At 46.0% G+C, this 26,688-nt stretch overlaps 1 protein-coding gene across 3 annotated transcripts; it reads right to left on the bottom strand.

Moving 5' to 3' along the window:
- Positions 1–114: 114 nt before the first annotated feature.
- Positions 115–23,664, bottom strand: TRAF3IP3 (TRAF3 interacting protein 3). Of its 3 annotated transcripts, none has more exons than XM_036272072.1 (16): positions 23,191–23,664; positions 19,470–19,872; positions 16,767–16,914; positions 16,559–16,622; positions 16,277–16,301; positions 15,986–16,015; positions 15,797–15,892; positions 9,829–9,900; positions 7,108–7,248; positions 6,858–6,995; positions 5,337–5,472; positions 4,720–4,782; positions 2,952–3,011; positions 1,719–1,855; positions 983–1,096; positions 115–369 (listed from the first exon to the last, which is right to left on the bottom strand). In XM_036272072.1, the coding sequence occupies exons 2-16, from the start codon at positions 19,812–19,814 to the stop codon at positions 277–279; spliced, it is 1,662 nt and encodes a 553-aa protein (XP_036127965.1). In that variant the 5' UTR covers positions 19,815–19,872; positions 23,191–23,664; the 3' UTR covers positions 115–276. The 3 variants fall into 3 exon arrangements, with proteins under 3 accessions (XP_036127965.1, XP_036127966.1, XP_036127967.1); XM_036272073.1 differs by having other exon boundaries at positions 23,317–23,663; XM_036272074.1 differs by lacking the exons at positions 115–369; positions 983–1,096; positions 15,797–15,892; ... (4 more) ...; positions 19,470–19,872; positions 23,191–23,664 and adding an exon at positions 12,555–13,132 and having other exon boundaries at positions 1,751–3,011.
- Between the last annotated feature and the right edge of the window lie 3,024 nt (positions 23,665–26,688).

Genomic DNA, 26,688 nt, shown 5'->3' with positions numbered 1-26,688 from the left:
GCATTGGACTGAGGAGAGTAGACCAGGATGCTCAAGTGTCTTATATTTGTGATACGATAGGTAGGTCATAGGTAGGTCATTCAGGAATAAACAGACTTCTGGGGAACAGTGACTGTCAGGTGAAGTTTATTTGTTTATTTTACAGTATGTTAAAAAAAAAATAAAGTCAGAAGTCTCATTTGAATTGGGAAAATCCACACTTTAACCAAACCTTCTGAGGCTTTATATTGAGTTTCTTGCTTCTGATTTTCACCCAAGGCAGTTGTCACAAGTTAATCAGATCATCAGGCTGTCCTTGTTGGCCAGGAATACTGCTAGTGCTATAGCAATCATCACCATCAGCATCGATAGCCATCGACCACACTGCCTCTGAGCCGGGAGGGGGAGAAAAGAGACAGAAGCCATGGGTTGGTTGGAGAAGATATAGGCAAAAATAATCTCCCTTCTTCCCATTCTGGCCTATTGGGAAATCTTGGGTTGGTGGAGGAGGGAAAGGTTTTTACATTACTCTATCACTTTGTATAAAACCACTTTAATGGTGATCACTGGCCCATAAGCCAGGATCATTGGCCCAGGGAACCACAGCCAGCCAGGGCCAGATACTTAAATACTGATATGTCCAATCAAAGGTGGAAAATAACTCGGCAAAATTACTTTATTCTCTGTTCATATTCCTTGGCACTTTTTCTCTCCTCATTCTGATCTTGCCACTACAACACTCAATAGGCTAAAAAACACCATTTCGTACTTTAGCTAATGGTAAGTCTTTCCTTTTAGGTTTAAGGGCTCCATGAAAATTAAGCTTGGACTCATAAGCCAGTGTTTCTGTCCATGGTTACTATACTGTCAGTATAAACCAAACCGAATGTGGCAGGCTGGTCAGATGTTAATGTGGGCTGATAAATTTTATCTGTGAGATTTGGCTAAAGGAAGAATAGTCCCATTATCATCTAGGGCTATGTGGGAGGATCCGTGCTCTTACTCTGGGAGGCAGCTGCTGGCTCTGGTTCAGGTCTTCTCGACAGTGCTGCAGCTTACGCAGGCAGGAGAGATACTCATCACTGAGGTTGTCTAACTCTGAATGCAGTTCTTTGCACTGAGAGGGAGAATACCACCAAGGTCATCACCAGGTACAGGAGAGGGCCCCATGTAAGTTACCCCTTCATTCATTTGGACTTTGTACCACCTTCTTGCCTTCCCAGGCTTCCTCAGTGATTTCAGTTTGCCTTTTGACTATCTCACCTAGCTTGTCTGGAATGTGTTCATTTACATGATTGATTATAATGCATATTATCTTACGTAAGTAAGTGCTTTCATGTGACAGTGTGCAAATGCTTTGTAAATGGGGACACCGGAAAATGAAGTTCTTATAGCACAGAAGACTTGGAAGTGCTCATAGTACAAGTCTTTTCGGCAGTAGCCGAGGGTATGAGTTTGTGAATTTGTAGATAGGCAGAGTTTTGTTATTTAAAAAACTCTAAACTTAGTATAGGGAAAAGTTTGAGGAGTTAACATTTGTTAAGTATGTTTGAGATAAATAAGGAAGGGAAAAGACTGACTAACTCTAAAGCAAAGACATTTTTTTTTACAGGTAAATGAACACCTGCAGACATCCAATCACAGTGCAGATATTGAAATCCCTAGTCCAACAATACCTCCCAGCGGTTTTCCATATCACTGTGGGCTGAGTCCCCCACTATCTGGGGTCACCTTCTCACCTCCTGTTCCTTGGCCTGGAGCTGCAAGGTCTTCTTTTGCAGCTGGTCTCTGAAATCCCAGTCTTTCTCCTTCCCTGTACCCTCAGGCTCCACTTCCTTATGGGAGGGCTTTGGACTCCACTCAGACAAAGCCTGGTCTAAAAAAGCAGCCAGATTCTCAGTGATAGTGAGGCCCACACCTCTGAGCAGGACCCTGTCACTGAGAAAACCCCTAGGAGTGAGGGGAAGGGAAGGGAGAGAAAAAAGGAGGGCCTGTCTTTGGTTGGACTTCATGGAATGGAGTTCTCTGACTTTTAAAGAACTCCCATTAGGACCCTGCTCGTCCTGTACAGAGAGTTGGAATTTGAGTCCCACTGAGGGCAAAGTTGGCATCTTACTTTTCTTTGTATCCCTAGTCCTGTGTAATGCCAGATACTTTTAGAGTACACTTATTAATTCATTATCTTTGGTTATGGGTCACATCCTTCCCAGTTAGTCTGGTAGGTTTGCTGGATGCTTCAGTATAATCCCCTTTCCCTTCTGTTCTCATTTCAGTCGTGAGAAGGCAATCATGTCCTAGAATTCATCTTCATGTGGTTACAAAAGATTTTCAGCCACCTGGCAGTCTTAGTCTTGTGAAGAGCATACTGGACTAGGAGCCAGGAATTCTGGATTGTTGTCTTAGCTGTGTCTTTAATCTGTATGACTGTAGACCTTCATTTTCTTATCTATTTTATGTGGGTATAATTTCTGCCTTATAGTTTACCCAGTGACTGTGATGAGAAAACAAAGGCCATGTGTAGTGGATAAATGAGGAGCTTTTGCCCCTCCATAGCATGATGAAATCTTCTCAGGAAGCTAAGGCAGTAGACTCTTGAGGGCTGAGAGTGAGGTAATTGTTGATGCAACATGGTGTAGACTTGGGAAGTTGAGTGATTTGGAAAGTCAAGTGTAAAAATTGACATGAAATTCTGAGTTCAAAATCAATTTATTGAAATGTTCAACACAGACATATGTTTTCAGGGGAAGTAGAAACCCTTTTGCACAGTCTACATACCTTTCAGGATAGGAGGCTGACTAGCTAAAGGGTTCTCAGAGCCAGTGATAAGTCCTTAAAAAGCTTCCCCAGATCCCTGACCTAACAGACTTCCAGAACCAGATGGAACTCCAAGAGGTCATGTAGTCCATCCCCCTGCCTCTAGGCAGGCATGAAAAGAGCAATGCCTTAGAATTTGTGGAAGTAAATTTGCTGACCTTTCTTTGTTAAGAGTTTCTCCTGTTCTTGAAGCTGTAAAGATTGACTCTGAAGCAGACCTGTTGGAAGACACAAGAAACTTGTCTGTGCTAGCATATTTACAGCAAAGAATGTCTTTTCAGAACTTTGCTCAGAACCTTAATTCTTAAAGATGCTTCCATCTGTTACTGGTTGAATTGTATTCCCCTCAAATTCATATGTTGAAGTCCTAACTCCCAGTACCTCAGAATGTGACCTTTTTAGAGGAAGGAATTTTACAGAGTAATCAAGTTAAAATAGGACATTAGGGTGGCCCTAATCTAAGTAAGTGGCGTCCTTATAAGAAGGGGACATTTGGACACAGACATGCATAGATAGAAGACATGTGAAGAGACACATGAAGAAGACGGCCATCCATGAGCCAAAGGAAAGTAGCCTGGAACAGATCCTTCCTTCAAAACCGTCAGAAAGAACCAACCCTGCTGACACCTTGATCTTGGACTTCTAGCCTCTAGTACCATGAGAAAATAAATTTCTGTTCTTTAAGTCACCCAGTCTGTGGTACTGTTATGAATCCACCTTCCTTGTATCTCTTCCCACCATGTCTTTACCTTTCAGTCTCTGCTTAAACCTTACCTTAGAAGAAAAGCTTTTCCAGATGACCCTGTATAAAATAGCAAATATTTTCCTTTAACCTGCTTTATTGTTCCCCATAGCAGTTATCACTACCTGACACATACTTGTTTGTTCATAGAAACTCCCTACTTTAGAGCTTACTTAGAATGTAAGCTTCATGAGGCAAGGAAGTGTGCCAGTTATGTTCTTTACTGTGTCCTCAGTGTGTGTAGCTAGAGTGCCTGGCACTCTGTAGGAGCTCATTAAATATGCATTGCATAAATAAACCCATGGTTTTCAAGTGACGCCTTGCCCACCCAGCACCTGCTGTGGAGGAGCACACCTTCTGCCAGTGTTTTATCTCTCTTTCCCTGTGGCTACCTTGCTCTCAGTACTCATTGCTGTGTGCATGAACTTCTGTGCCCAGAGTCAGAGGTTAAGGTGGTGGGCAACCAGCAGAACTGTTAATTAAATCAGGTTCTCCAGTTTCTCAGAAGTTGTCTACCTTTCTTATGAAAAGTCCCTTTTCCTCGTTGGCCCCAGTATGTAGTTTTGAAGTGGACTGAGGCATATATCGTGCGAGCTTATTTTCTGAACCATTCCTAGTGACAAAGGTTTGTGTGACACATTTGTGTACATAATAAGAATATATAAAATAACTTCTTTAGAAAACTCAACACTTGAGTCCAGCCGGTGTGGCTCAGTGGTTGAGTGTCGACCCGTGCACCAAGAAGTCGCCAATTTGATTCCCGGTCGGGGCACATGCCTAGGTTGTGGGCCAAATCCCCAGTCGGGAGCATGCAGGAGGCAGCCAATAATGTTCTCTCTCATCGATGTTTCTATCTCTCCCTCTTCCTTCCTCTCTCTCTCTAAATCAGGAAAGAAAAAGAATTTAAAAAAGGAAACAACACTAAAAAACCTGCAGTTCTGGGGGAAATGCAGGTGGTTGTCATGGGCGTGGAAAGAGAAACAAAGAAAAAGGACAGGCTAATATATAATATGTGAAGAGCTATGTAAATGACCTCACTTCTTAAGAAGAGGGTCTGAAAATGCACAGAGGTGGGGGAGATGCCAAAGACTGCCCGCCCCCCCCCCCATGCCTTTCATGGGGCAGGAGCCCCAGGAATACCAAAAAGCCATCTGCTAATTTTCTAATCTGGCCAGGGAACTTACTCTGCAAGTGCTGTACTTTGGTCACCAGGGCGAGTTTCTCCTCCTCTGACCTCTTTAGTTGATCTAAAAATGAAATAAACCAAAATAGAAGAACCCAAGATTAATGAACTTAACACCCGAGGATGAAAATTCATAATAGGTACGGCCTTGTCCGTGGCCTCTGATATGTGTCAAGTGGAAGTTACTCTTTCTTCGAGGTGTCCCAGTTCTGAAGAGGTAAACCAGAACCAAAGTACCTTGGATGTTGCATTAACAACTGGGGTTGAATTAAGTGTTGTATTTGCCCACAATTTGGTCCTCTCTCAGCTGACTGCAGAGGCTGTGATGGAAACCTTTCAACTGACCTTTCCCTTTCAAATTAGGAATGCGGCCTTGCAATGTGGGAAGTTGTGATCTGGCTCAGAGATGGGCTGAAAAAGAGCTGATACTACAAGATTCTCTAGTGCCACTAAATTAATTTTTAGTCTTGGATGATTAAATCAGCCCTGCCTTTCCCCTAAGGGAAGACGAAATTTTAAAGCCAACCAAACAAATGAAAGACTAAATGAGGCCTTTCTCTCCATCCAGCTTTCTTTTTCTGGGCTCACTCAGCTAGAGGCCCCCAAAGAGAAGGGTACCTTGTAGGTGCTGGGTATCTGAGCTGCACAGGTCTCTGTCTCCCTGTAGGCATTCAGTCTTGGCCTGCAGTTCCTGGTGCTCATTCTCCAGAAGTCGAAGAGCCTGCTTCATCTGCAAGTCTATACTGTCTGCTTCCTGCAGGGAGGAAGAGGGGCCGACACAGAAGCAGGTCAGTGGTAGGGTGGAGGGTGGGGCAGATCCCATGGAAGAGGAAAATTATTGAAAATTGTTGAATTTGAGAGATAGGAGTACTAGGGAAATAGAAAAATAGGCAAGTTTTTATTTTTTTAAAATTTCCTCTGCTCTGTTCCTCTTACTACAGTACATTAGATTTAAAAAAAATATATATTCACAAGGGACTTATTTGGGTAAATGCCCAAATTAAGGAATACCAAATCATCATTTTTGTAAATGTCTTTTCATTCAAGCACTATCAAATTTTTTTGGTAGTGTCATTTTCACGAAGAATTTAGGTTAAAAAGATTTAGAAGAATTGGCCCAGCAGATATGGCTCAGTGGTTGAGCATCGACCCATGTACCCAGAGGTCGTTGGTTCGATTCCTGGTCACAGCACATGCCCAGGTTGTGGCCAAATCCCCAGTCGGGGGGTATACAGGAAGAGGCCAATTAATGTTTTCTCTCATCAATGTTTCTATTTCTCTCTCCCTCTCCCTTCCTTTCTCTCTAAAAATCAATAAAGAAAAAAGAAAAAAAAGATTTAGAAGAATTGCCTTGTAGGTGATAGAGATACGGATGCAATGCAGTGACCAGCTAGGTTCACGCCTTTGATGAGACACCCTCTTATCAAGAGACTGTATCCAGGTCCCTGCTTCAGTAAAATTAGAAAGATAAGCTTTTGATGTGGGTCCTCAAAATTCCAAAACAAGAAAAATCTATGAAAAATAATAGCTAATATTTATTAAGGGCTTATATGTACCAGGCATTGTGCTGAGTGCTTTGCATGGATCACATTCTTAAACCTCACAGCAATCCTATGATACAGCCACTATTATTATCCTCATTTCAGAGATGAGGAAACTGATGAAGTTAGTTAACTTCTCCAAGGTAATGCCGATCAGACATGATGGAACTCTTGAGAATGCCAAGGATGTGGCAGGGTATGTTAGTTAATTCTCAACCTATAAGTAAACTAATGACATTTCTGTGCCAGTAGTGGGCGTTTCTGAATGGGATGCTATACTGGGATGGGGTGCAGAGGGTGAGTTGGGATATGATAGTAGGCGAGTTATTTCAGCCCTTTGCATTTGGATGGTGTCATTCCAGTGAACACTTAGTTCATTTGCATGGGCAGATGTCCTTGCTAATCTCAAAATTAGTTTTCAGCACCCAAATGGAGTCTGGTGCAAAGTGGTCAGTGAATGAGGAACTGAAAGCCAGATGCTCTCAGCTGCCTTTGGGGCCCCCAACCCAGGAGCAGTTTCTCTCATCATGGCTGTCACCAACCCTCCTTCCCCTAACCCCTGCCTCCTCGGGCACCTCTCCATTCCCAGCCCTGGTACCTGCAGTTTGGACTGAAGCGCATGGAACTGGCTCTCCAGCTCTCTGTGCTGGGTCCCCAGGGTCCTCCAGTCCTCCTTCAGAGCCTCATACTGGCTCCTCCACTCTTCACACTTCTGCTCAGCCAGAGCCAGGGACCACTGAGGGAGATGAAGGGAGAGGGTGGTACCTTGAGGTTCCCTGGAGTTGTGCAGCTGGCCCCCAGAGCTTCCCTGGGGTCCCCTGTCTGAGTGCTGTGCAGCGCCCCCGCACCTGCGTGCTCTGCAGTCGCTGCTCTGCGCTCATTTTCTCCTCCAGCACTTTCTGCAGGGACTCCTTGGCTTTCTGCTCGTAGCTGTTTTTCTGGTCTTCCATCTCCATTAGTACCCTTTTCATTCCCCAAGGGGAATATTTCTGTAAATTTGAGGCAAGTCAACAAATACACATTGAGTTTACATAAGCCAAATCCTGAGCTGGGATACAGAAATGAAAAGAATTTGGTCCTTGCCCTCAGGGCAGAGACACCAGCAATCTGTTGGAGGTAGTCAGGGAAAGTCCCTCAGGTGATGTGAAAGGTGAGTGGAGATAAACAGGCCTTTGGCATGCTGAGCATTGTACCCTCAGCCTTCCACAGGCATGAAATCCAGCATTTCCAAAGGGAAATCATCTCTCTAAATCTGCTCCTTTCTCTTGGGCGTCCCTTATCCCTTATCTTCATGACAAGCATCATCACCCTTCCAGTTTCCCAAGCCATAAACCAGGGAGTCACCTTGATTTCTCTCTTACTTTCTCCCAGTATTCAGTGGGTAATTGACCATTGTCAAGTCAACCTTTACAGCTCACACCTCTCTCCTCTCTATCCCTACTGCCACTCCCTTAGTTCGGGCTCTAATAATGCTATTACATCGGTCAATGCAATGGTCTCCCTACCTTTAAGACTTGCTACCCTTCAAACTCTTTCAATCCTGCAGCTATTAGGTTATCTCTAAAATGCAAATCTGATCATGTCACAATCTGCTTCAATCTGTCCATGGATTCTCAGTGTTCTAAGGATCAGGTCCAAACTCCTTGGCATGGTTCCTACTTACAAACATGAACTTTCATTCTATGCTGCCTCTCTCCAAGCTGAACTGCTTGCCGAGTCCCTAAGCACTGTACTTTCTGGCCTCTGCCTTGCCCGTGTTGATGCTGCTGCCCAGAGCATCCATACCCACCCTTTTCACCTGGTTAACTTTTACTCATGCTCAAGGTTCAGCCCAAGAATCATGTAATTTCTAATAAATCATAACCGACCACCCCCAACTCATTATGGATTAGGTAGCTTTTCTTAGTGTTCATATAGTAACCCCTGCATGTCTCTCTCTTTCCACTCAATCCACTATCTCCTTCAGGGGAGGGGCAGGGAGCATGCTTTATTATTATTTTTAAAATCTTTGCAGCTTCAGTAATCCCCAGTAAATTCAATTAATGTTTTAAAATTGATACATTTGCATTTAAAAAAATTCCTTCTGGCTTCAGGGTCGAGAAAAAGAAGAGCAATTTTGTAAGTTCACGGAGAGTCTTGCCCTCTCTATGCCTTTCTTTTCTCTCCTTTATTTTATTCTATCTTTCCCATCATCATTTATCCCTCATGCACTCTTTTCCACCTCCATCCCCCACCCCGAATAGTTACTGTTGTGCGCATCCATGAGTTCTTTCTCTTTTTAAAAAAATCCACACCCAAGGATATGTTTATTGATTTGAGAGAGAGAGAGAGAAACATCTATGTGAGAAACATTGATTGATTGCCTCCCATGCACACCCTGATGGGAATCGAACCCACAACCTTTTGGTGAATGGACAACACTCCAACCATCTGAACCACCCAGCCAGGGCCCCACGCCTTTCATCTTTATGCCCTGTGATTTTGGGAGACAGAGGCAGCTTTTACTGTCAATTCTGAATTACCCACTGGGTAAGCAATAATCTAGATGCAAATTTAGAGAACAGTATGAAACCATTTTCATTTAGCTTTAGAATCATCTAAAAATTTGGATGAAATGTGAATGGGTCTTATGTTTTTGGAATTTTCATTAGAAAGCATATCCAGAAATTATTGGTTGAGGTCATACATAGGTATGCCTCCATTATTGACGTAACTATGCTGGTCACTGGCCAATTTTATTCTGTATTGAAAATGAATTCATTTGCATTATGGATTATATGTTGGTCTCTTATGAGATTGGCTGGCATTATTTAGTTTGGAAGAGACTGACAAAGGAGGTCATACTGACAATTTAAAAGTTGTGGATCAGCAAATCTATAGACTATATACATTCTTCTTCTGCAAGACTCCAACTGTGTGGCCAGGTCCACCTTATTTCTCTAACTCCAGATAGGAGCAGTCTTCCTGCTCTACTTCATTCTCTTATTTGACATGTCCCCACCTGTCAGAAACATGTCACTTCTCAAGTGTGAAAGCTGGTTTCTTCCTATCTCTTGTAATCCAAGATTGGGCCAATCAAGAGATTCCTGGAGGATAACGATGTCACAGGGTCCCCGAGAGTCAGGCTTACACTCCCTGCAGGTGGCTGTGAGATAAGTTGCCCATGGGATGGAAGTACTTTTGCAATATTTTATTATAACCTTCAGCTCATCTGCTCAGAGACTAGGGCCTGTGCATGTCTATCTGGGCGTTGGGAATCTTCACCAAGGCTCCTCTCTGCGGTTCCAGGTATCCTCAAGGTTGCCCTAGAGCTGGCAAAGTGCTTGGTGCTGGGATTCCTTCCCAGGGTGCAAGAGAAGGGCACTGGCAGAAGGGAGAGGCGGAGGAGATAGAGAATGGACACACGGTAAATTGGGGATCAAAGTGAAAATGGCAAAGCCAGAACTGGGTGAGCAGGAGGGTGTGCACTGATCTCTATCAGGTGGCATTTCCAGAGCGTAAGATGGAGGTTCAAGCATTCTCCTCTAATTCTAGATCCCTGGGCTGGAGGTGTTCTCCAGAATGCTTACCTGGGTACAGGTGTACAGCTGGTTTTCCAAAGATCTCAGTTTGCCCTTCAGTTTGTCTTCATTAAGCTGTCCCTGGAACAAATGGGATGAGGAAAAGAATTTGAGCCAAAATATAGTGTACAAAACGTTCCGTTCTGCATCCCAGTCTACCGCCTAGAATGTGGTCTGTGCTCAGTGTTGGGGAAACTGAACTCTTTCAAGAGGTAGGGAGGAGGAAAGATGACAAAGCATTTTTGGGCAGAAGAAGATCTTTTCCTCTTTTTCTGGAATAGGAGAAGGAAGAATCAGCCTGACTCCCAAAGTCCTCTTTGTACGTTGAGGTTATCTATCAAATGGCTTGCTGTGGTTCTCAACCTTCCTAATGCCATGACCCTTTAACACAGTTCCTCATGTTGTGGTGACCCCCAAACATAAAATTATTTTTGTTGCTACTTCATAACTGTAATTTTGCTACCGTTATGTCTTAGGTGACCCCTGTGAAAGGGTTGTTCAACCACCAAAGGGGTCGCGACCCACAGGTTGAGAACCGCTGGCTTAGGGTATCCCAGCAGGGGTCTGCTTGAAGGAAAGCTTCGAAGCTGTCTTTTCCTTCCCTCATTGCCTCTCTCCCCTGTCTGTCTGGGCACTTCTGTATGCCTCATCTTCTCTCAGTCTCAAGTACAGGCCGACAAGAAGAAAGGCGTCTCCCCTCCCAGGGGGAATATACGTTCTCTCCCTTACCCCCTGTTATGTGCTGAATTGTGCCTCCCCCATTCATATGTTGACATCCTAACCCCCAGTATCTCAGAATGTGACTGTATTTGGAGATAGGGTCTCTAAAGAGGTAATTAAGTTAAAATGAGGTCATCAGAGTTGGCTCTATTACAATACGACTGGTGTCCTCATAAGAAGAGGAGATTAGGACATCAGGATACGCAGAAGGAAGACCATGTGAAGACACAGGGAGAAGACAGCCACCTGCAAGCCAAGGAGAGATGCCTTAGGAAAAACCAACCCTGTCAGCATCTCAGACTTCCAGCCTCCAGAATTGTGAGAAAATGTCTTTCTTTTGGTTAAGCCACTCAGGCTTTGGTACTTTGTTATAGCAGCCCTAGCAAAATAATACTGTCCCCCCCCACCCCACCCTGTCCCCACGTTACAACTCAAAGTAAGAAATTCTTTAAGAAAAGAAGTGGAGTAGAGATATTAATGTAGGGTGTGTGTGTGTGTGTGTGTGTGTGTGTGTGTGTGTGGTGCACGCATGTGTGGGGGTAGGGCGTGTGAAGAGGGCTTTCCAGAAAGCCACATTCTATTTATTCATAATCTGAATCAGTCTAATGGCATTTTGGACATTGCAGGAGGGATGCTAATCTCAAGGGTGAGGGGGGAGGAAAGCAGGCAGAAGGGGCCATCTGTTTCTCCAGTTTTTAGTCTTTTCAGCTGCGGAGCTAACAACTTCCTTCCCTCCACCTGTAGACTTGTCCCTTTGTCCAGGTAGGGGTTTTGTTGTTCTAGCCCTGACTTTGATTTAAGGTTGTGTAGATGAGGGGGTGGGGGAGTGGGGAGGGGGCCAAGGAGAGCTAGTTTCCCAAAGAAAAGGTTGCAGGTCTCTTTAGGAGTAAATGATTTTCAGATCCTTTTTCTGGCTTTTTCCAACCAGGCCCTTTGAGACACTGTGAGGTCTAGAAATGACATTTCTCCGCAGGCCCGAGGCACCGTGGTTCCTCTCTATAATAGCCTGGGGGTGGAGGAGGGGACTCTGTTTTGAGGTTGGCCCCGTCAGTGAGTTTCAGGGCACCAGGGTAGGCAGGAAGTGGTATCTCACAGCTCCTGTTTTGCTCTTGTTTGGCTGATTCTTCTAACCAGGGGAGCCAGGGGGCACCCCCACCCTTTCTGCTTCCTGTATTACTCAGCCGGGCCTTGCAAAAGCAAAAGCTTTGCCAAAAATAATTTTTCAAAGTGTCTCCTGCTATTAATGTTTTTCATAATGTTTCGTGTGAGAGCTAAGAGTCAGGGATTTCGAATGTACCATTGCCACAGGGCTTTGGGACAGATAAAGGAGATGGACAAAGACTTCCACTGTTCTGGGCTTTGGAATAACAGGTACAGGGCTGCATTCCCCAAACGGCCTGTTCATTGTCAATGTGCAGGTCCCGAATCCACTCCCTCCACACCCTCGTCTCCTGCTTCAGATCTCCCGACTCGGAGCCTTCCCTTTGCCCGTACCCTTCCTGTGCACACTGCAATCAAACCCACGTCTAAGGTTCATCTTGCTGTTGTTTGGGAAGAAAACAGACCACCCCAAGGCAAGAGTCTTCCATTTTCCCCAGTGTCCTACCCTTTTTGGGTAGCTCCTCTCTCTTTCCTTACTATGGTTTTAATCCAACTGTTTTTGTATCTTAGCTGCACCCCAGAGTACCTTTTCATTCATCTTACAACAGAATACAATTCAGGATAGCCCCTTTGGGGGGGTGGGTAAAGGGCCATTCAGAAGGAATTCTCTTGTCTACAGCTGTGGACAACGGCAGGCAGAACCATTTCGGCCAAGTCGAGGCAAAGGGGGCATGCCGTTTCCTGCTTTGAGCCCGGCTCGCCCCACATGAAGCCCTGTGGTATAGCATGTGGCGAGAAGCACTTGTTATGGGCCTTTAGTAGACTTTTTTGGGCAATTGCACCCTTGGAGCCCAGGGCTCAGGGAGCATAGAACCCCCATTTGGAAGAAAGAGTGAGGTGGAGGCCATACACACCTGGTGCTGGTCTGAGGGCTTCAGCTCCTGCTTCTACGTGGCTCTCCCCGCCTCTGCTCTCCAGGAGCGCTTGCACCTCACCGCAGAGGTGCTGGCCCCCAGCTCATCACTGCGCTAGCAGGGGTGGCTCAGCCAATCCCCTTCACGCTGTCATCTCAAGATCTCACATCTACTTTGCGGAACTTAAAACCCACTTGTGTGCGCTCCTGTTTTTGTATTGCCCAATGCTGAGCTGGCTTTCCTGCCAGAACGGTTTCTGCTCTGACGGTTGTCCCCAGCTTAGGACTCTGGTGGTACCCGGCGGCCTGTTGCATCTAAAAGGTCCAGAGTCAATGGGGGGAGCTGATCCTTGGGTTCTAACAGTGTGTTGTGAGCATTTTTGCATTTGAAGTTGGAGATTCAAATCATAGAGGCCAAATGGGAAAAACAAAGGCTTGAACTAGGCTGAATGTCAGAATCCCTGTTACATCTCCCCAATTATTTTCCCCAAATACCACAGACTGGGGTTGTCCTTTCATTAAAGCTGAGGCTTCCATGGAAGGGGTAGTAGGTTGAATTGTCTTGTTTTTGGGGAAAAGTAACGGAAAAGTCTTCATTGAAAAGTCTGAGACCATTTTTCTTAAAAACAGGAAGCTCGGGGGTTAGTGGGGAGGAGGAAAAAGAGGAGGGTGAGTAGTGGGAGGGATGGGGAGAAGGAGGGAGAAAACCACAGCCCGGGGAACTTCTGCTCGCCTGCTGGAGTGTGGTGTGAAACCGCCCCTCATAGTCTACCTCGGAAATGCCTCCTAACATCTGCTCCCTACATCTCCTCCCTGCTCCCGCCAAGCGAGCGGTCATTCCTGCTCTGACTGGGTCCCAGCTGGGTATTAAAGGGTGTTCTCCACCCCCACAGCCACCTGGAGCCAAGGTCTTCACTTAAAAACAGGAAGTTGTCAGAGAACCTTCAAAACACGGATCTCATCACTCACTTTCTTTTTTTTTTATTCCTCACCTGAGGACATTTTTCTATTTATCATTAGATAGAATGGGAGGGAGGGAGAGAAAGAGAGAGAGACAGAGAGAAACATTGACTGGTTGTCCCCTGCATGACCCAACCAAGGCCGGGGATGAACTGCAACAGAAGTACATGCCCTTGACTGGAATCGAACCCGGTACTCATTGGTCCGCATGCTGACGCTCTAACTGCAGAGCCATACCAGCCAGGGCTCATCACTCACTTTCAATTCAATTCAGAGCTATTAATTGAGCTCCTCTTAAGGATGGAGCAGACACTGTAGGACTTTGAACCTGAGTAAAGTGTAGTTCCATTGCTACCCTGCTAATTGTCTATAGTGGTGTTTCCAAACTGGGGGTAACATGCAATCTCATGGGTCTGAGATATCTAGTGTTCCCTCTAGAGTGGAGTCCATGCATTACTTAGGTCGGAGATAGCACTATGTTCAGCAGAAAAACTTTAAACCTCATAACACTAGAGACCGGTCTGAGGTCATTTCTGGTTTTGTCTTTGGAACCACCCTGACATGATCTCTTCATTCCATCCCCACTCCCAGTATGTTGCCATACCTAGGCCTGTAATTAATCTCTCTACCCTTCTGCTTTTTCTTCCCCATCATCATTTTGTACTGATAAACTCCTACTCATCCTGCAGGACCCAGATAAAATGGTCCCTGTCTTTTAGAACCTACCCTATTCCACTGCAGGCAGAATAATTGCTCTCTCTTCTTTTCGGTATCACTTTTCCAACTACAGATCTGTCTGAGGCCCGATTTTCCTCGTGTGCTTCAACCAAACAATGTATTGCAATGGACTGAGTACAGAGGAAAATATGAAAATATAGCTGTTTTCTATCCAGCTGTACATTAAAATGATTTGCAAACGTTTAAAACCGTGTTACTCCTCTCACTATTTTAAAAAAATACTTGTTTTTCATAAAATATAAAATTTAAGTTAGCATGTAATGAATTTACTATTGTTATTTTAAAACTAATACAGGTTTTGCCCTGGCCAGGTAGTTTGATTGGTTAGAGCATCGTCCTGATACACCAGGTTTGTGGGTTCAATCCCTGTCAGGACACATACAAGAGTCAACCAATTAATGCATAAACAAGTGGAACAACAAATCAATTTCCCCCCTCTCTTTCTCTCCATTCCTCTCTCTCTAAAATCAATAAACAGAAAAATAAGATAAGGCTAATATATAATTTTTAGATTCCTGCTTTAATGTTTAATATGGTAAAATCTAATATGGTAAATATAAAACATTGGGGGAGGGTATTCAATAACTTTTTAAAGAGTATAAAGGGGCCCTGAGCTTAAAAAGTTGGCGACTCATTGCGTCTGACTATGTTATGCCTCTAGGTGTTTCCCTGGGCTGTGTCCCCTGTCTAGAATATAGTTTCTTCTTCCACATTTGCTTGGAAAATACTTATATAACTATAAATATTTCCTTGTTTCTCATCTTCCCTACAGTTATTCATTCCTTTTTGTGTACTACTATACCCTGAAAACATTTATTTTATTTCTCATATCTCTGCATTGTTTAGGCATCTGTGTCCCTGACAAAACCACAAGCTCTCAAAGCAGCAACCCTGTCTAGTTATTTCCAGTGTTCGGTACAGAGAACATGATCTATGGATATTTGTTGAATGAATGGACTAACATCAATCAGGGGGCCTGCATTTTATTCCAGTTCTGCCTCTAACCAGCAGTGTGACTTTGGGTAAGTCACTTGACCTGTCTTACACTCAGTTTCCTCATGGACAACATGAGAAATTAGACCTGATGACCTCTGAAGTTTCTTCCTACTCCCATATTCCTGTCCGGGCTGAGTACTAGGTGCGTGCTGGCTGGGAGTCCAGATTGGTGTGACTCCCATACAAAATAATTGACATTTACCACGGTTAGTAATATTAACTGTACTGGGATCTTCCTTCTTTTCTTCCAACAAAAGAAAAAGGTGGGGGTTCTTGCTCCTTTTGGTTCTGGGTCTTCCCTGGGTGTGTAGCAGCATAGCCCTCAGATGGTGACCCTGGATTAACCGAGCCATCCTGTATTTACTGCGACCTCTCTGTCTTTCCTGTTTGACTTCTAGCTTTTACAATCATTCCCTACCTCCTGCCTCTTCAGTGTGTGAGAAAAAAAAAAAACAATCCTAGTCTTCAGGGTTGGTATAGAAAAAGGAACAAGATGGGCAAACTTAGAAGCCCATGAGCTTAGTTCAAACAGAGGTTTCATTGCCTTACCTTCCAAGAACTGTCGGAGGCCCGGATCAGGGTGGACAGTAGGTCTTGGAGAATCACCATTTTCTGTTTGAGAACCAGCTCCCTTTGTAGGGCCTCCTGGGGAGCAAAATGCAAGAGGCCAAGATTAACCTGGAGGAGGAGGGAGTGGATGGATGGAGGAACTGAAGGGGGAGTTCACACATTGCTTACTTTGAGGTACTCGGAAAGCTGGATGATTTCCTAGAGAGAAGGAAAAAGGGTCGTCAGGAAGATTCTAGTCCTGGGTCCCGGGACATGGAACCAGAGCTGGGGTTGACTTGTGCAGAGACAAGTTTCTTCCTTGGTTCGGACAGAGTCCCTCCAGCCCCTCATGTCTATGCTCATCCAGGAGAAGGTGCCCCTCCATCCTAGCTGAGTTTATCATGGAATTCCAGCATATCAGAGTTTGGGGCAGCTTGTATACCATTTGATTCAACCCCTCCAAGGGAAGGAGTATCTTACCTTATCTAGAACGGCAACTCCATCACTGGGAAGAAAAGAAATAAAAACAAAAATGACAAGGGGGCAAAGAAACTAGCACGTCAGGAGGCAGTGGGTGGATTCCATCTCTGTTCTCGGAAAAGCCAATAGGGTGGGGAGATCCTCTTTTCGAATCAAGGTGGACATGGAAATTCCTCGTGTTCCCTCTCTACATATGAGGCGAGGGCATTCAAGTGAAAGCTTAGATGAGAGGGATGGAGGGGATGTGTGGGAGTTGGCGTCAGAAACATGAAAGGTACTCACTTGGTTTGCTGACTGGCATCATTCTTAATTGCTGGCTGTGCTTCTTTTGCCTTTGTCTGAGTGCCTGAGAGATGGAGGATGAAGTGATTCAGAACCCGGGGAAGAAGGAGGGGAAAGGGGGAGGGACAGGGACTGTCCTCTGCCAGCGAGCTGGAACGGACGTGGCAGGGTTCTCTGCAGGCCCCAGGGAGGGAGGTTCTGCTCATACCACGGTGATGTTTGGGTGGCTTCTTGATGGGAAAGTCCTGTGCTGGAAGGTCCCCGGCCTGGGAGGGGAGGTGAACCGCTGGATCCCTCCTGATGCTTGAGAGAGGATGATGCTGGGCTGGTAAGACTTCACAGCTGCTCCCTGACACCTAGAAAGCAAGTGGGGGATGCTGGAGGCCTAGAGCCACTAGTCCAGGATTCTCCAGCTGATTGCAGAAGGACGAACCTATGGTCAACTGTTAGGTCCAGAGGACCCAAGTCATCCTTTCAAGCCTTCAAAGCTACAAGGTTATTTGCTCTTGCCCTCCCTTGTTCTGGTGGGCAGGAATGGTGTCAGGAGCTGGGCTTGTGTCCAGTTATACTCTCTAGAATCCCGATCTACCTTGTTTGGTCTCAGCCAGTTACACAGCCAGCCTGGTGACATGGAAAGAGAACTGGTCCGAGCGGGGAGTGAGGGCATCTGGGATCAGAGCTTGCCTTTTCCAGATCTCGTCTCCTGTCTCGGTAATGAGTTCGGAGTAGATGAACTCTAAGGTCCCTTCTGAATTCTAGAGATGGCTTCCTTCCTCTGAGTAATAGCTGGAATATCACTGAGGTGTGTGTGAAGAGAAGGTAAACTAGGGAGTTATAGGGAGAATGTAGTAGTAGTTGTCACAGTTTAGTATGCTTTTTAAAATATTTCTTCTTACACATTAAAAAATTCTATGCTTGGCCCTGGCTGGTTTGGTTCAGTGGTTAGAGTGTAGGCCTGTGGTCCAGAGAGACCCAGGTTCAGTTCCCCCTAAGGGCAGGTGCCTCGGTTGCAGTTTGTCCCCAGCCCTGGTTGGGTTGTGCGGGTGGCAGCCACTCGATGTGTCCTTTTCACGTCGATATTTCTCTCCTCTCTTCCTTTCTTTCCCTCCCACTCTATCTGAACAAAAAAATGGAAAAATGTCCAAAAAATGGAAAAATATCCTCGGGTAAGGATAAAAAAAAATTCTATGCTTCTAATGTAACACTCAGAGGCTAAGAAATGCCTGTGGTATTTAATCATGCAATCTCAATAAAACTTTAGATAATGGAGCCCTGGCTGGTTTGGCTCAGCAGTTAGCATCGGCCCGCAGACCAACGAGTCAGGGGTTTGATTCCGGTCAAGGGCATGTACCTTGGTTGCAGTTCATCCCCGGCCCTGGTTGGGTCTGCAGAAGGCAACCAGTCGATGTGGTTCTGTCACATTGATGTTTCTCTCTCCCCGCCTCCCTCCTTCCTTCTCACTTTATCTAAAAAATTTTAAAAATTAAAAAAAAAAACTTTAGATAACAGATAGGCTCAGTTGGAATTGTTTAGTTGATTGTGTTTCCTGATCTTTTTAAAAAGATGTATTTATTTTAGAGAGAGAGGAAGGGAGAGGGAAAAAGAGGGAGAGAAGCATTGATCGGTTGCCTCCCGTATGCACCCTGACCAGGGATGAACCTGCAACTTGGGTATGTGCCCTGACTGGGAATCAAACCCGTGACCTTTCAGTGCACAGGACAACAATGCTCAACCAACTGAGCCACACCAGCTAGGGCCTGATCTTTTTCTCCTTAAATTTTTTTTTCAACAAAAACATTCAGGAGCCTTCTTGCCTTAGTATGGAGTTGGTTTTATTTTACAATTGGACTCAAGGATCATTTTCCTGAACAGCACCTCCTACTGTGGACAACAGATCCACTTGGTAAGAAGCCTCGTGGACCACCTCCTCTGGGTAGGGCACAATGCCTGGCATTTCCAGGGACTACAGTAAACCCAGCCCTGCTGTCCACATGCTTGCAACATGGACAGGAAGGCACAGACACTTTGCTGGCTGAGGTCACTTGGACATACCTGTTTCTTTTGCCAACACAGCTTCCTCCCAGGCCAGACTAATTGTTACTTAATCTTAGAGGATTAATGATGTCCTAAGAGCCACAAGAGAGTGGATATGGCCTAGAGAAGCTAGGGAAGGCTTCCTGGACCACGTGAGGCCTTAGCTGAGTGACTTTGGTAGAGTTGGAATGCGGTTTGGTGCAACAGCTCACAGAAGAATAGAGGGTGTGTGTGTGTGTGTGTGTGTGTGTGTGTTTTGAGAGGGGTATCAAGAAGATTAGCCTGGCCCTGGCCGGTTTGGCTCAGCGGTTAGAGCGTCGGCCTGCGGTCCGGCGAGACCCGGGTTCGGTTTCCGCTAAGGGCACGTACTTCGGTTGCAGTTTGTCCCCGGCCCTGGTTGGTCATGTGGGTGGCAGCCACTAGATGTGTCCCTTCACGTCGATGTTTCTCTCTCTCTCTCCCTCCCACTCTATCTGTACAAAAAATGGAAAAATATCCTCGGGTGAGGAAAAAAAAAAAAAAAAAGAAGATTAGCCTGGGTACCTAGCATACAGTAAGCGTTCAATAAATAGTCGCTGAGTGATGGATAAAGGGATGCTGTAGAAGATAGGTAGGTTGCCTACATTTGAACTGATACTAGGAATTAGCTGTGGAATTGTTCTTAATATTATTTGTTCTCCCCTGTAAGGCAAGTACAAAACAAAAAATAGCTAAAGAAACAAACAAAAAACACAACAACAGAAAAATCTCTGAATGAGTGTCTGCGGGAGACTTGACTCTATGACTCAGGAAGAAGGGACTCGATTTAAATCACTTGTTAGTGACCTCGAACCCACCCATCCCTCAACAGAGCAGTGTGTCCCTAGACATGGCCCACCTGCTGTCTGGGGGAAGGGATCCTGTCGGCCCAAGACAAGGGCTTCTTGAGGTCAGCCGCCTGGCCTGTCTTCTTGGAGAGCCCTTGTTCCCTGCCCAGAGAGCTCTGTACTTTGTCTTTCTCCTCCAAATCGAGGTTCCTTCTGCTGAAGAACTGCTGTTGTCGGGCTCTCTGGAAATGTTCTCTCTGCTGGGTCCTCAGTGCCTTCCCCACCTGGCGGCAGGTGGTCATGTTGGGGCGGCAGCGGCGGCTCTCACGCGTCTCCTGCCGGCGCTCACACTTGGCCTCGTAGCTCTCGGCCCACCGGGCCAAGCCAGGGGAAGGCCTGAGGTCCTGACCGATCATGATGAGCTCCTGAGCACCTGCTGTGCTTGGCCTCCAGTTCCTGGAATAGCTGTGGGGTCTGCCAAAAGCCAAGAGGGAGGAGAAAGGGAGGGGTCAGGAGATGGGCAGAAAAATGACTATCTCCCTGGACAAGGGGGCAGAAATAGCACATGCATGTGGGTTGAAAGCTGAGGAGGTGATAATGTCAAACAGAGTCGGGACTCCAGGTCTCATTTCTATGCTGATTTCTGCTTTTCTCTGTCCTTTGTCTCCCCCTCTGCAACGTGGAAAGGCCTTTCCGGCTGCCACTTCTTCATTGACCAAACAGCTCACCCTGCCTCTAAGTCAGGGGACCGTGAGAAATAATTGATAAAAATCATCTTGAGCTTTAGGATGGCAGGGATGTGGTCATTTTCCAGGGACTTCTAAGGAACCAGTTAAATTGGCTCCCTGTCCCCAAATCTGAAGGCAAAGCCAGCATCTCTGTGGCTCTCTTGGCCCGAGCTATTACTAGAGAGAGTAGGGCAAGGCCTGGAGGGTAACCAGGCCCCTCCAAGGTGTGGCCAGTCCTGAGACCAGCATCCACTGCCTTCTTCTCAGCCCTTAGCGACTAGCTTGTGAGCTTAGTCGACATGGTCCAGAGTGGAAACCCCACCACAATTCCTCCAATCACGATGTCTGACATTGGTCCATTGGCACCCACTCCCAGCCCAGACCCGGGCTCTGACTCTCGGGTGCACATCCACTCACATCAGTACTGGCCAAGCACCTGCCACAGGCCCAGTGCTGGCGAAACCAATTTCAAAGCTTCCAGCTCAATAATTCTCTGAGCTGAGGTTTTCATTGTTTTGGAATCATCTCCCCATCAGAGCTAACTATGGTGTCGAGTCTGCTTTTCCCAGCCCAGACCCAGACTGTGCCATCAAAACCAGCAACCTCAATAAGGCCATTTAAAAACGAAACCAAAACAAACACATAAACAGTAACTCGAAGTCCCCAGGCCTTCCAGTAGAGGCCACACGTTGTGGCCCCTTTACGTGGCCTTACCTGCTGCTCACACAACCCTCAAACTCTTCTCTGTGCTCTCCTAGCTCTCTCCTGCGCTCCTTCACCTACCTTCTGCAAACCTTCTGCAAATTGGTTTCTTCTAGAACTGTCTGAGAGCTTGGCCGAGTCCAGCCCCAATTCGGCCAAGCTCTCGACGGGAAGGGAGAGGAGCTCCCCCTTACAGCTGCCGCTTCTCCTCCTGGTCCCGCAGCCTTACTGCCCACCACCCTGGAACCTTAGTTCCTGGGCAGGTCAGAGAAGGGTACCTCAGCTTCACCAACAGCAGGTCTTTTCCAGCTCTGGCCCCTCGGGTTTATTTACAGGCCAAACAGACTCAGCAGGCAGCAGCCTCTCTGCTCCTTCATTGAACTTTGCTGCCCGTCTGGCTCAGTCTGGAATTCTCTGCAGGACTCTTGCTCTCTGTCTGGTCATACCACTCATTCCCCGGGGTCATGGGTGGGGTGGGCTCACTCCTCGAGAGGGGTCTTATGTAGTTGAGCCCTGCACCCTCTCAATTGCCTGAGGCTCGGAGGGGCATAATCTGTCCTGGGCAGGGCTGACCCCAAGCAGAGCTGTGAGGCTGTTGTGTTTGTTCTATCATCCCACCCCTGGCTGGCGCGCACCTTTCTTCAGGCTTTTCTCCTCACTCTGTAGGGGCCCCCTGACTTCCCACTTGCCGTGTTCTTTATTTAAAAACATAGGTAAGGATCTGAGAAACCCATTCATGTTGTTATAAATGATGCCTGGAGGAGCCTGGGATTCTGTGCAGGTGAGCTCCACATCCCGAACCTACGCTGTGGCAGCCTGTACATGTGCCTGGCTATTCTGCCATGGATCGGGGAGGCGGGGGAGCCTGGCTCTGGCTCAGTGGTGTGGCTACATGTCCTGGCTCTGACACTTACTACCATATGCTTTCAAACAAACTATTAAATATCTGTAAGCCTCACTCTCCTCATTTATAAAATGGGAACCTATCTCATAAAGTTATGAGGTTTAAAGAAAAAACGCATGTCAAGCACCTGGCACATCGCACACAGTAAAGGTAAGCTTCTGGTAATAATAACGATAAGCTCTGGTTGCTCCCCCATGTCCTGCTGATCTTGGAGAATGAAGACATGGAGCTGGAAGACAAAGGCCCCAAGCTAACAGCGCTCCCAGGCCCGAGAGTGCCCCTTCCTCTGGCCCCCCACCCCTTTTCTCTCTGAAAGGTACTGTTTATCACACGGAGGGGATGCTAGTCCCGGGATGCAATCCTGTTTACCACTCTGGTCCACCTGACCTCTAGTTTGGGCAGAAGAAGAAAAGGCTTCTCTGTGGTCTGGACACAACCACCTTCTCAATTAGGCCCGGCAGGAAGGCTAAGAAGAGATGGGGGTGAAAAACTGGAGTCCAGCCTGCCTGCACTCCACCATTACATGTGGGGTGCCAGGTCCTCACCCTGTTTGGCTCCAAGTAATGCACGGGCTATGTAGGGGGGCAGATCCCTGGTCATGGAGAGTCTTCCACCTTCCTGCCGTGAAGAGGAAAGGGCTGTGGGGGGAGACAGAATCTGAAGGGGGGAGCTCTCTGGACTCTACCAGGCTGTCTGCACTTGGCCGCTGAACCCCACTCTGCCCTGCTCAGCTTCCTGAGGGCCAGAGGTTGGGGCTTATTACCCAGCGGGAGGTGCGGTAGAAATGGCTCCCTAGAGAAGGTGCATCCTGTCCCCCAGGCCCTCACACCTGCTAGGACGTGCTGCAGACAGCTGAGTGGAGCCATACCCAGCTTTCCGGGACAGCTCGACTCTTCTGATGTGCTTGCACACGAGGCCATGTGCACGGCTGACTGGCAGGGACGGGCTGTAGAAGAAAAAGGAACTGCTCCCTGTGTGGTTCAAAGATAGGTCACTGGGCCACTGCCCGGGCTTTCTGGCATCTGTGGGGTGCCCCTTGATAGCATGACAGGGCCCTGGAGCTCAGGGCAGACGTGGACTGGCTGAGGACAGCCTCCTGACAGCCAGAGGAGGATACCAGGGCGCTGCGCACCGGCCTTCTGCTCCCACTTGCAGGCTGTGTGCAGAGAATGGCGCCCCACAGGGCGGACCTTCCCACCAGAGCTCTCGGTGTGAGCTGAGAGAAGGATCTACCAGGAAGCTGCCAGGAAGGCGGCTTCCTGTTGGGGGAATCCCTGCTTTGAAGGGAAATGTAAAAGTTCATTTCATCTATGCCCCTGTCACTGGGTAGCCCGACCCCTGTCCTTTGTTTTACTCCTAGTTTAATCTAAGGGACTAAGGGGAGGAGCGAGGGAGCTGTGCTGTGGCCAGGGGCTCTGGAAATTAACGCGGGTGCTTTCCTGGTTACCCAACACTTACACTACACCATCCGCTCCTGTGTCTCCCCCTTCAGCCCGGAGAAGCTCAGATGATGCAGGGTCTTCTGTTCCACCCCAGCATCGGAGGACCCCAACCGGAACACAAAAAATCCTCCTTTTCAGTTACCTCGGGTCTCAGGCTCCAACCCAAGCAGCTCAGAAAAGCCTTCCAGCTTCTGGGCAGATCTTGATTCTGGTCTCAGATGGGGCAAGACAGCAGCTGAGTCAAGTGCAAGCGCTCAATCCATGGCTCTGGGTCCCCTTAGCATTTCCCTTCTTGGTACTGTTTCTTTATGCACAGAAGCCTTGTTGCAACAGGAAGCGGACAAAGCCACAATGCTTGCTCACCCCAGTTCCTCTCTCTCTGTCTCTGGCACAATCTGAGTGGGCCCCTGAACCCCTGAGGCCTCCAGGGCTGGGCCCAGGAGCTCCTCCAATCAGTGGGCACCCCAAGCACCCCTTCTCTTGCTATTGGATTGGTCTGAGCTCTTGGACAGTTTCAAGTTGAGATCCCTTTCCAAGAGTAGACAGGGATGGGTCTCTGGGTCAGATTCAAATCTTGCAGTTTTAATGAGGGGAAAAATGTCTTTTTGACGTAGAAGAGATGTTTCCAGTGTAGGTTTTCTATTTTCTCTTTCCTTTAGTTACCTCTTCCCAGTCCTGGTGTTGTAAAGATTTTCTGCTTTTCTAAAGTATTGGTGTCTTTTTCATAATTCTGGAATGAGGCCAGCTTTGAATTTTCTCCTTTCTGAAGCAATGGTGTGTGTGCGCGCATGCGTGTGTGTGCGTGTGTGTGTGCGCGCGAAGAGGTGGTGGATGGTTATTGAAGAGAGCAATGGCAGTCAGAATCTTATAAAAATATTTTCTAGTCAGTAGACAAGGAAATTTGGGGAAAAACTAAAGGAGCTGATCTGTGTGCATTACAAAGAAACTTTTACAAATGATATGGTCAGGAAATTCCCAAGAACTTCGCAATAAGATAGGGGAAGGGAACGGGACTGGGATGAGTTAACAGAGTAGCTTTGTAACCTTGTGCAATTCACCTCGTCTGAACCGTGCACTCAGAACGCGGTTAGGTGATTGATATGGTGCCTATGATTTCTAAGGCTTGACACATATGAGGTGCCTAATGAGACTTTTAAATAGCTGTGGTAACACATTAACATATGGGGAGGATGTCACAATCTTCATTGTCTGCTACTTCCCCATTCTCTGAGGAGAAAAAGGGCAAGAAGTAGGCAGGGCACAGGCTGGATTCTGAAGCACTAGAACCAAAGGCAAATGATGTTTCCTTAGGACGAGAGACAATAGCCCAAGGTCCTGTGTTGGAGTTTGACACATGGAGATGGGAATGAGTAGAGGACAGAGAGGTTGGGGAGCCCAAGATGCAGAGTAAGAGAATTTCATTGGCATAGAATAGTGAGAGGGCTTGGGGAGTTTAGGGCATTAGGGTATCAGAAAAGACAGGAGATTGTAATAGGATTTTAATGGGTTCCATTAAAAATCAGAAAGACGTGTGTATGAAGATCAAAATTCCTTTTATGGCTGTGCAGGCAATGGGACACTATACCCACTTTGGGGTTTCAAGAGGTTAACAGTATGCTCATGGTCACACAAACTTGTTGACATCAGAGCCTGACATCTTAACACTTTGTTCTGAGAACAATACTTAATTAATTGTTTACAACACTTAATAAGGTTGTAATACTTATCTATGTATATGGAGAGAAAGAGAAAGAAACATGCATATACGTTCCCTGAAAACAGATAATATACATTATTTTCAAATGCCCATGAAGCATAAAAAATATTGACCATATTGATCATAAAGCAAACCTCAGTACATTAAAACAATGTTGTATTATGGCAGAATTCTCTGACCATACAACACAATCAGAAAAAAAAAGGGAATAAATAAATAGTTCTACTTTTCTGGAAAAAAAAAAAATTCTCCTGGTTTACTCTTGAAATATAGAGGAAACCACATCCAAGGTTAAAAGTGCCCTGAAAACAATACCAATGAGAACATTAAGGACAAAATCTCTGAGGTATGGCACAAGGAAAATTCATAGTCTTAAATGTTTTTATTACAGAAATAAGAAAGATTAGAAATAAACTAGCTATTTATTTATAATTAATTAATTAATTTTTATTTATTTAATTTATTTTTGTTACACATGTTTCTCCTTTTTCTCCCACTAATACCCCCCACCCCCACCCTCCCTGCCCTGTCCCCTGTCTTTGTTGTCCATGTCTATTGTTCATGCACACATGCATATAAGTTCTGTGGTTTACCTCTCCCCCACCACTCCCTCTTCTGGGGATTGTCAGTCTGTACCCCACTTCCACGTCTCTGGGACTACCCTGTTCCTCAGACTGTTATGTTCATTATATTCCACAAATAAGTGAGATTATGTGATATTTGTCTTTCTCCGCTTGGCTAGTTTTGCTTAGGATAATACTCTCCAGGCCCCTCCATGACATCTGAAAGGATAAGAGATCTGTCTTTCTTATAGCTGCATAGTACTCCATTGTGATATATGTACCACAGCTTTTAATCCATTTATCTACTGATGGACATTTGGGCTGTTTCCAGATCTTAGCTATTGTAAATAGTGCTGCTATGAACATGGGGTACATATGTTCTTTCTGATTGGTGTTTCAGGCTTCTTAGGGTATATTCCTAGAAGTGGGATCACTGGGTCAAATGGAAGTTCAATTTTTAATTTTTTGAAGTAACACCATATTGTTTTCCATAGTGGCTGCACCAGTCTGCATTCCCACCAGCAGTATACTAGAGTCCCCTTTTCTCCACACCTTTGCCAACACTTGTTTGATGATTTGCTGATGGTGGCTATTCTGACAGTTGTGAGGTGATACCTCATTGTTGTTTTAATTTGCATCTCTCTGATGATTAGTGATGTTGAGCATTTCCTCATATGTCTCTTAGCCATTTGTATGTCCTGTTTGGAAAGGTTTCTTTTAGTTCCTCTGCCCATTTTTTAATTGGGTTCTTTGTCTTCCTTTTGTTGAGCTGTATGAGCACTCTATATATATTGAAAACTTAACTTCTTATCTGATGTATCATTGGCAATTATGCTCTCCCATAGAGTGGGTTGCCTTCCATTTTGGTAGTTGTTTCTTTTGCTGTGCAGAAGCTTTTGAGTTTGATGTAGTCCCATGTGTTCATTTTCTCCTTTGTTTCTGTTGTTTTAGGTGATGTATCAGTGAAAATTCTGCTGCGTATGATGTCTGAAATTTTGTTGCCTACATTTTCTTCTAGGATTTTTATGGGTTCATGAGTCACATTTAAGTCTTTTATCCATTTTGAGTTTATTCTTGTGTAGGGTGTAAGTTAATGGTCTAGTTTCATTTTTTTCTGCATGTAGCTGTCCAGTTTTCCCAACACCATTTACTAAAGAGGCTGTCTTTACTCTACAGTATGTTCTTGCCCCCTTTGTCAAATATTAATTGAGCATATTGTCTTAGGTCCATTTCT

This window comes from Molossus molossus, unplaced genomic scaffold (assembly GCF_014108415.1).
Source record: "Molossus molossus isolate mMolMol1 unplaced genomic scaffold, mMolMol1.p scaffold_m16_p_20, whole genome shotgun sequence".
Classification (NCBI taxonomy): domain Eukaryota; kingdom Metazoa; phylum Chordata; class Mammalia; order Chiroptera; family Molossidae; genus Molossus; species Molossus molossus.
Note: the sequence above shows the minus strand (reverse complement) of the source record. Positions and strands in the feature narration are given on the sequence as shown.

What these genes read in the sequence shown, in the direction of transcription:
- TRAF3IP3 (XM_036272072.1), bottom strand. Translation starts at nt 19,814, where the DNA reads ATGATCGGTCAGGACCTCAGGCCTTCCCCTGGCTTGGCCCGGTGGGCC. An exon ending in GCCACCCAAACATCACCGTG is followed by an intron (nt 16,623 to 16,766) that starts GTATGAGCAGAA and finishes TCCATCTCTCAG; the next exon opens with GCACTCAGACAAAGGCAAAA. An exon ending in CGCTTCAGTCCAAACTGCAG is followed by an intron (nt 5,473 to 6,857) that starts GTACCAGGGCTG and finishes TCCTCCCTGCAG; the next exon opens with GAAGCAGACAGTATAGACTT.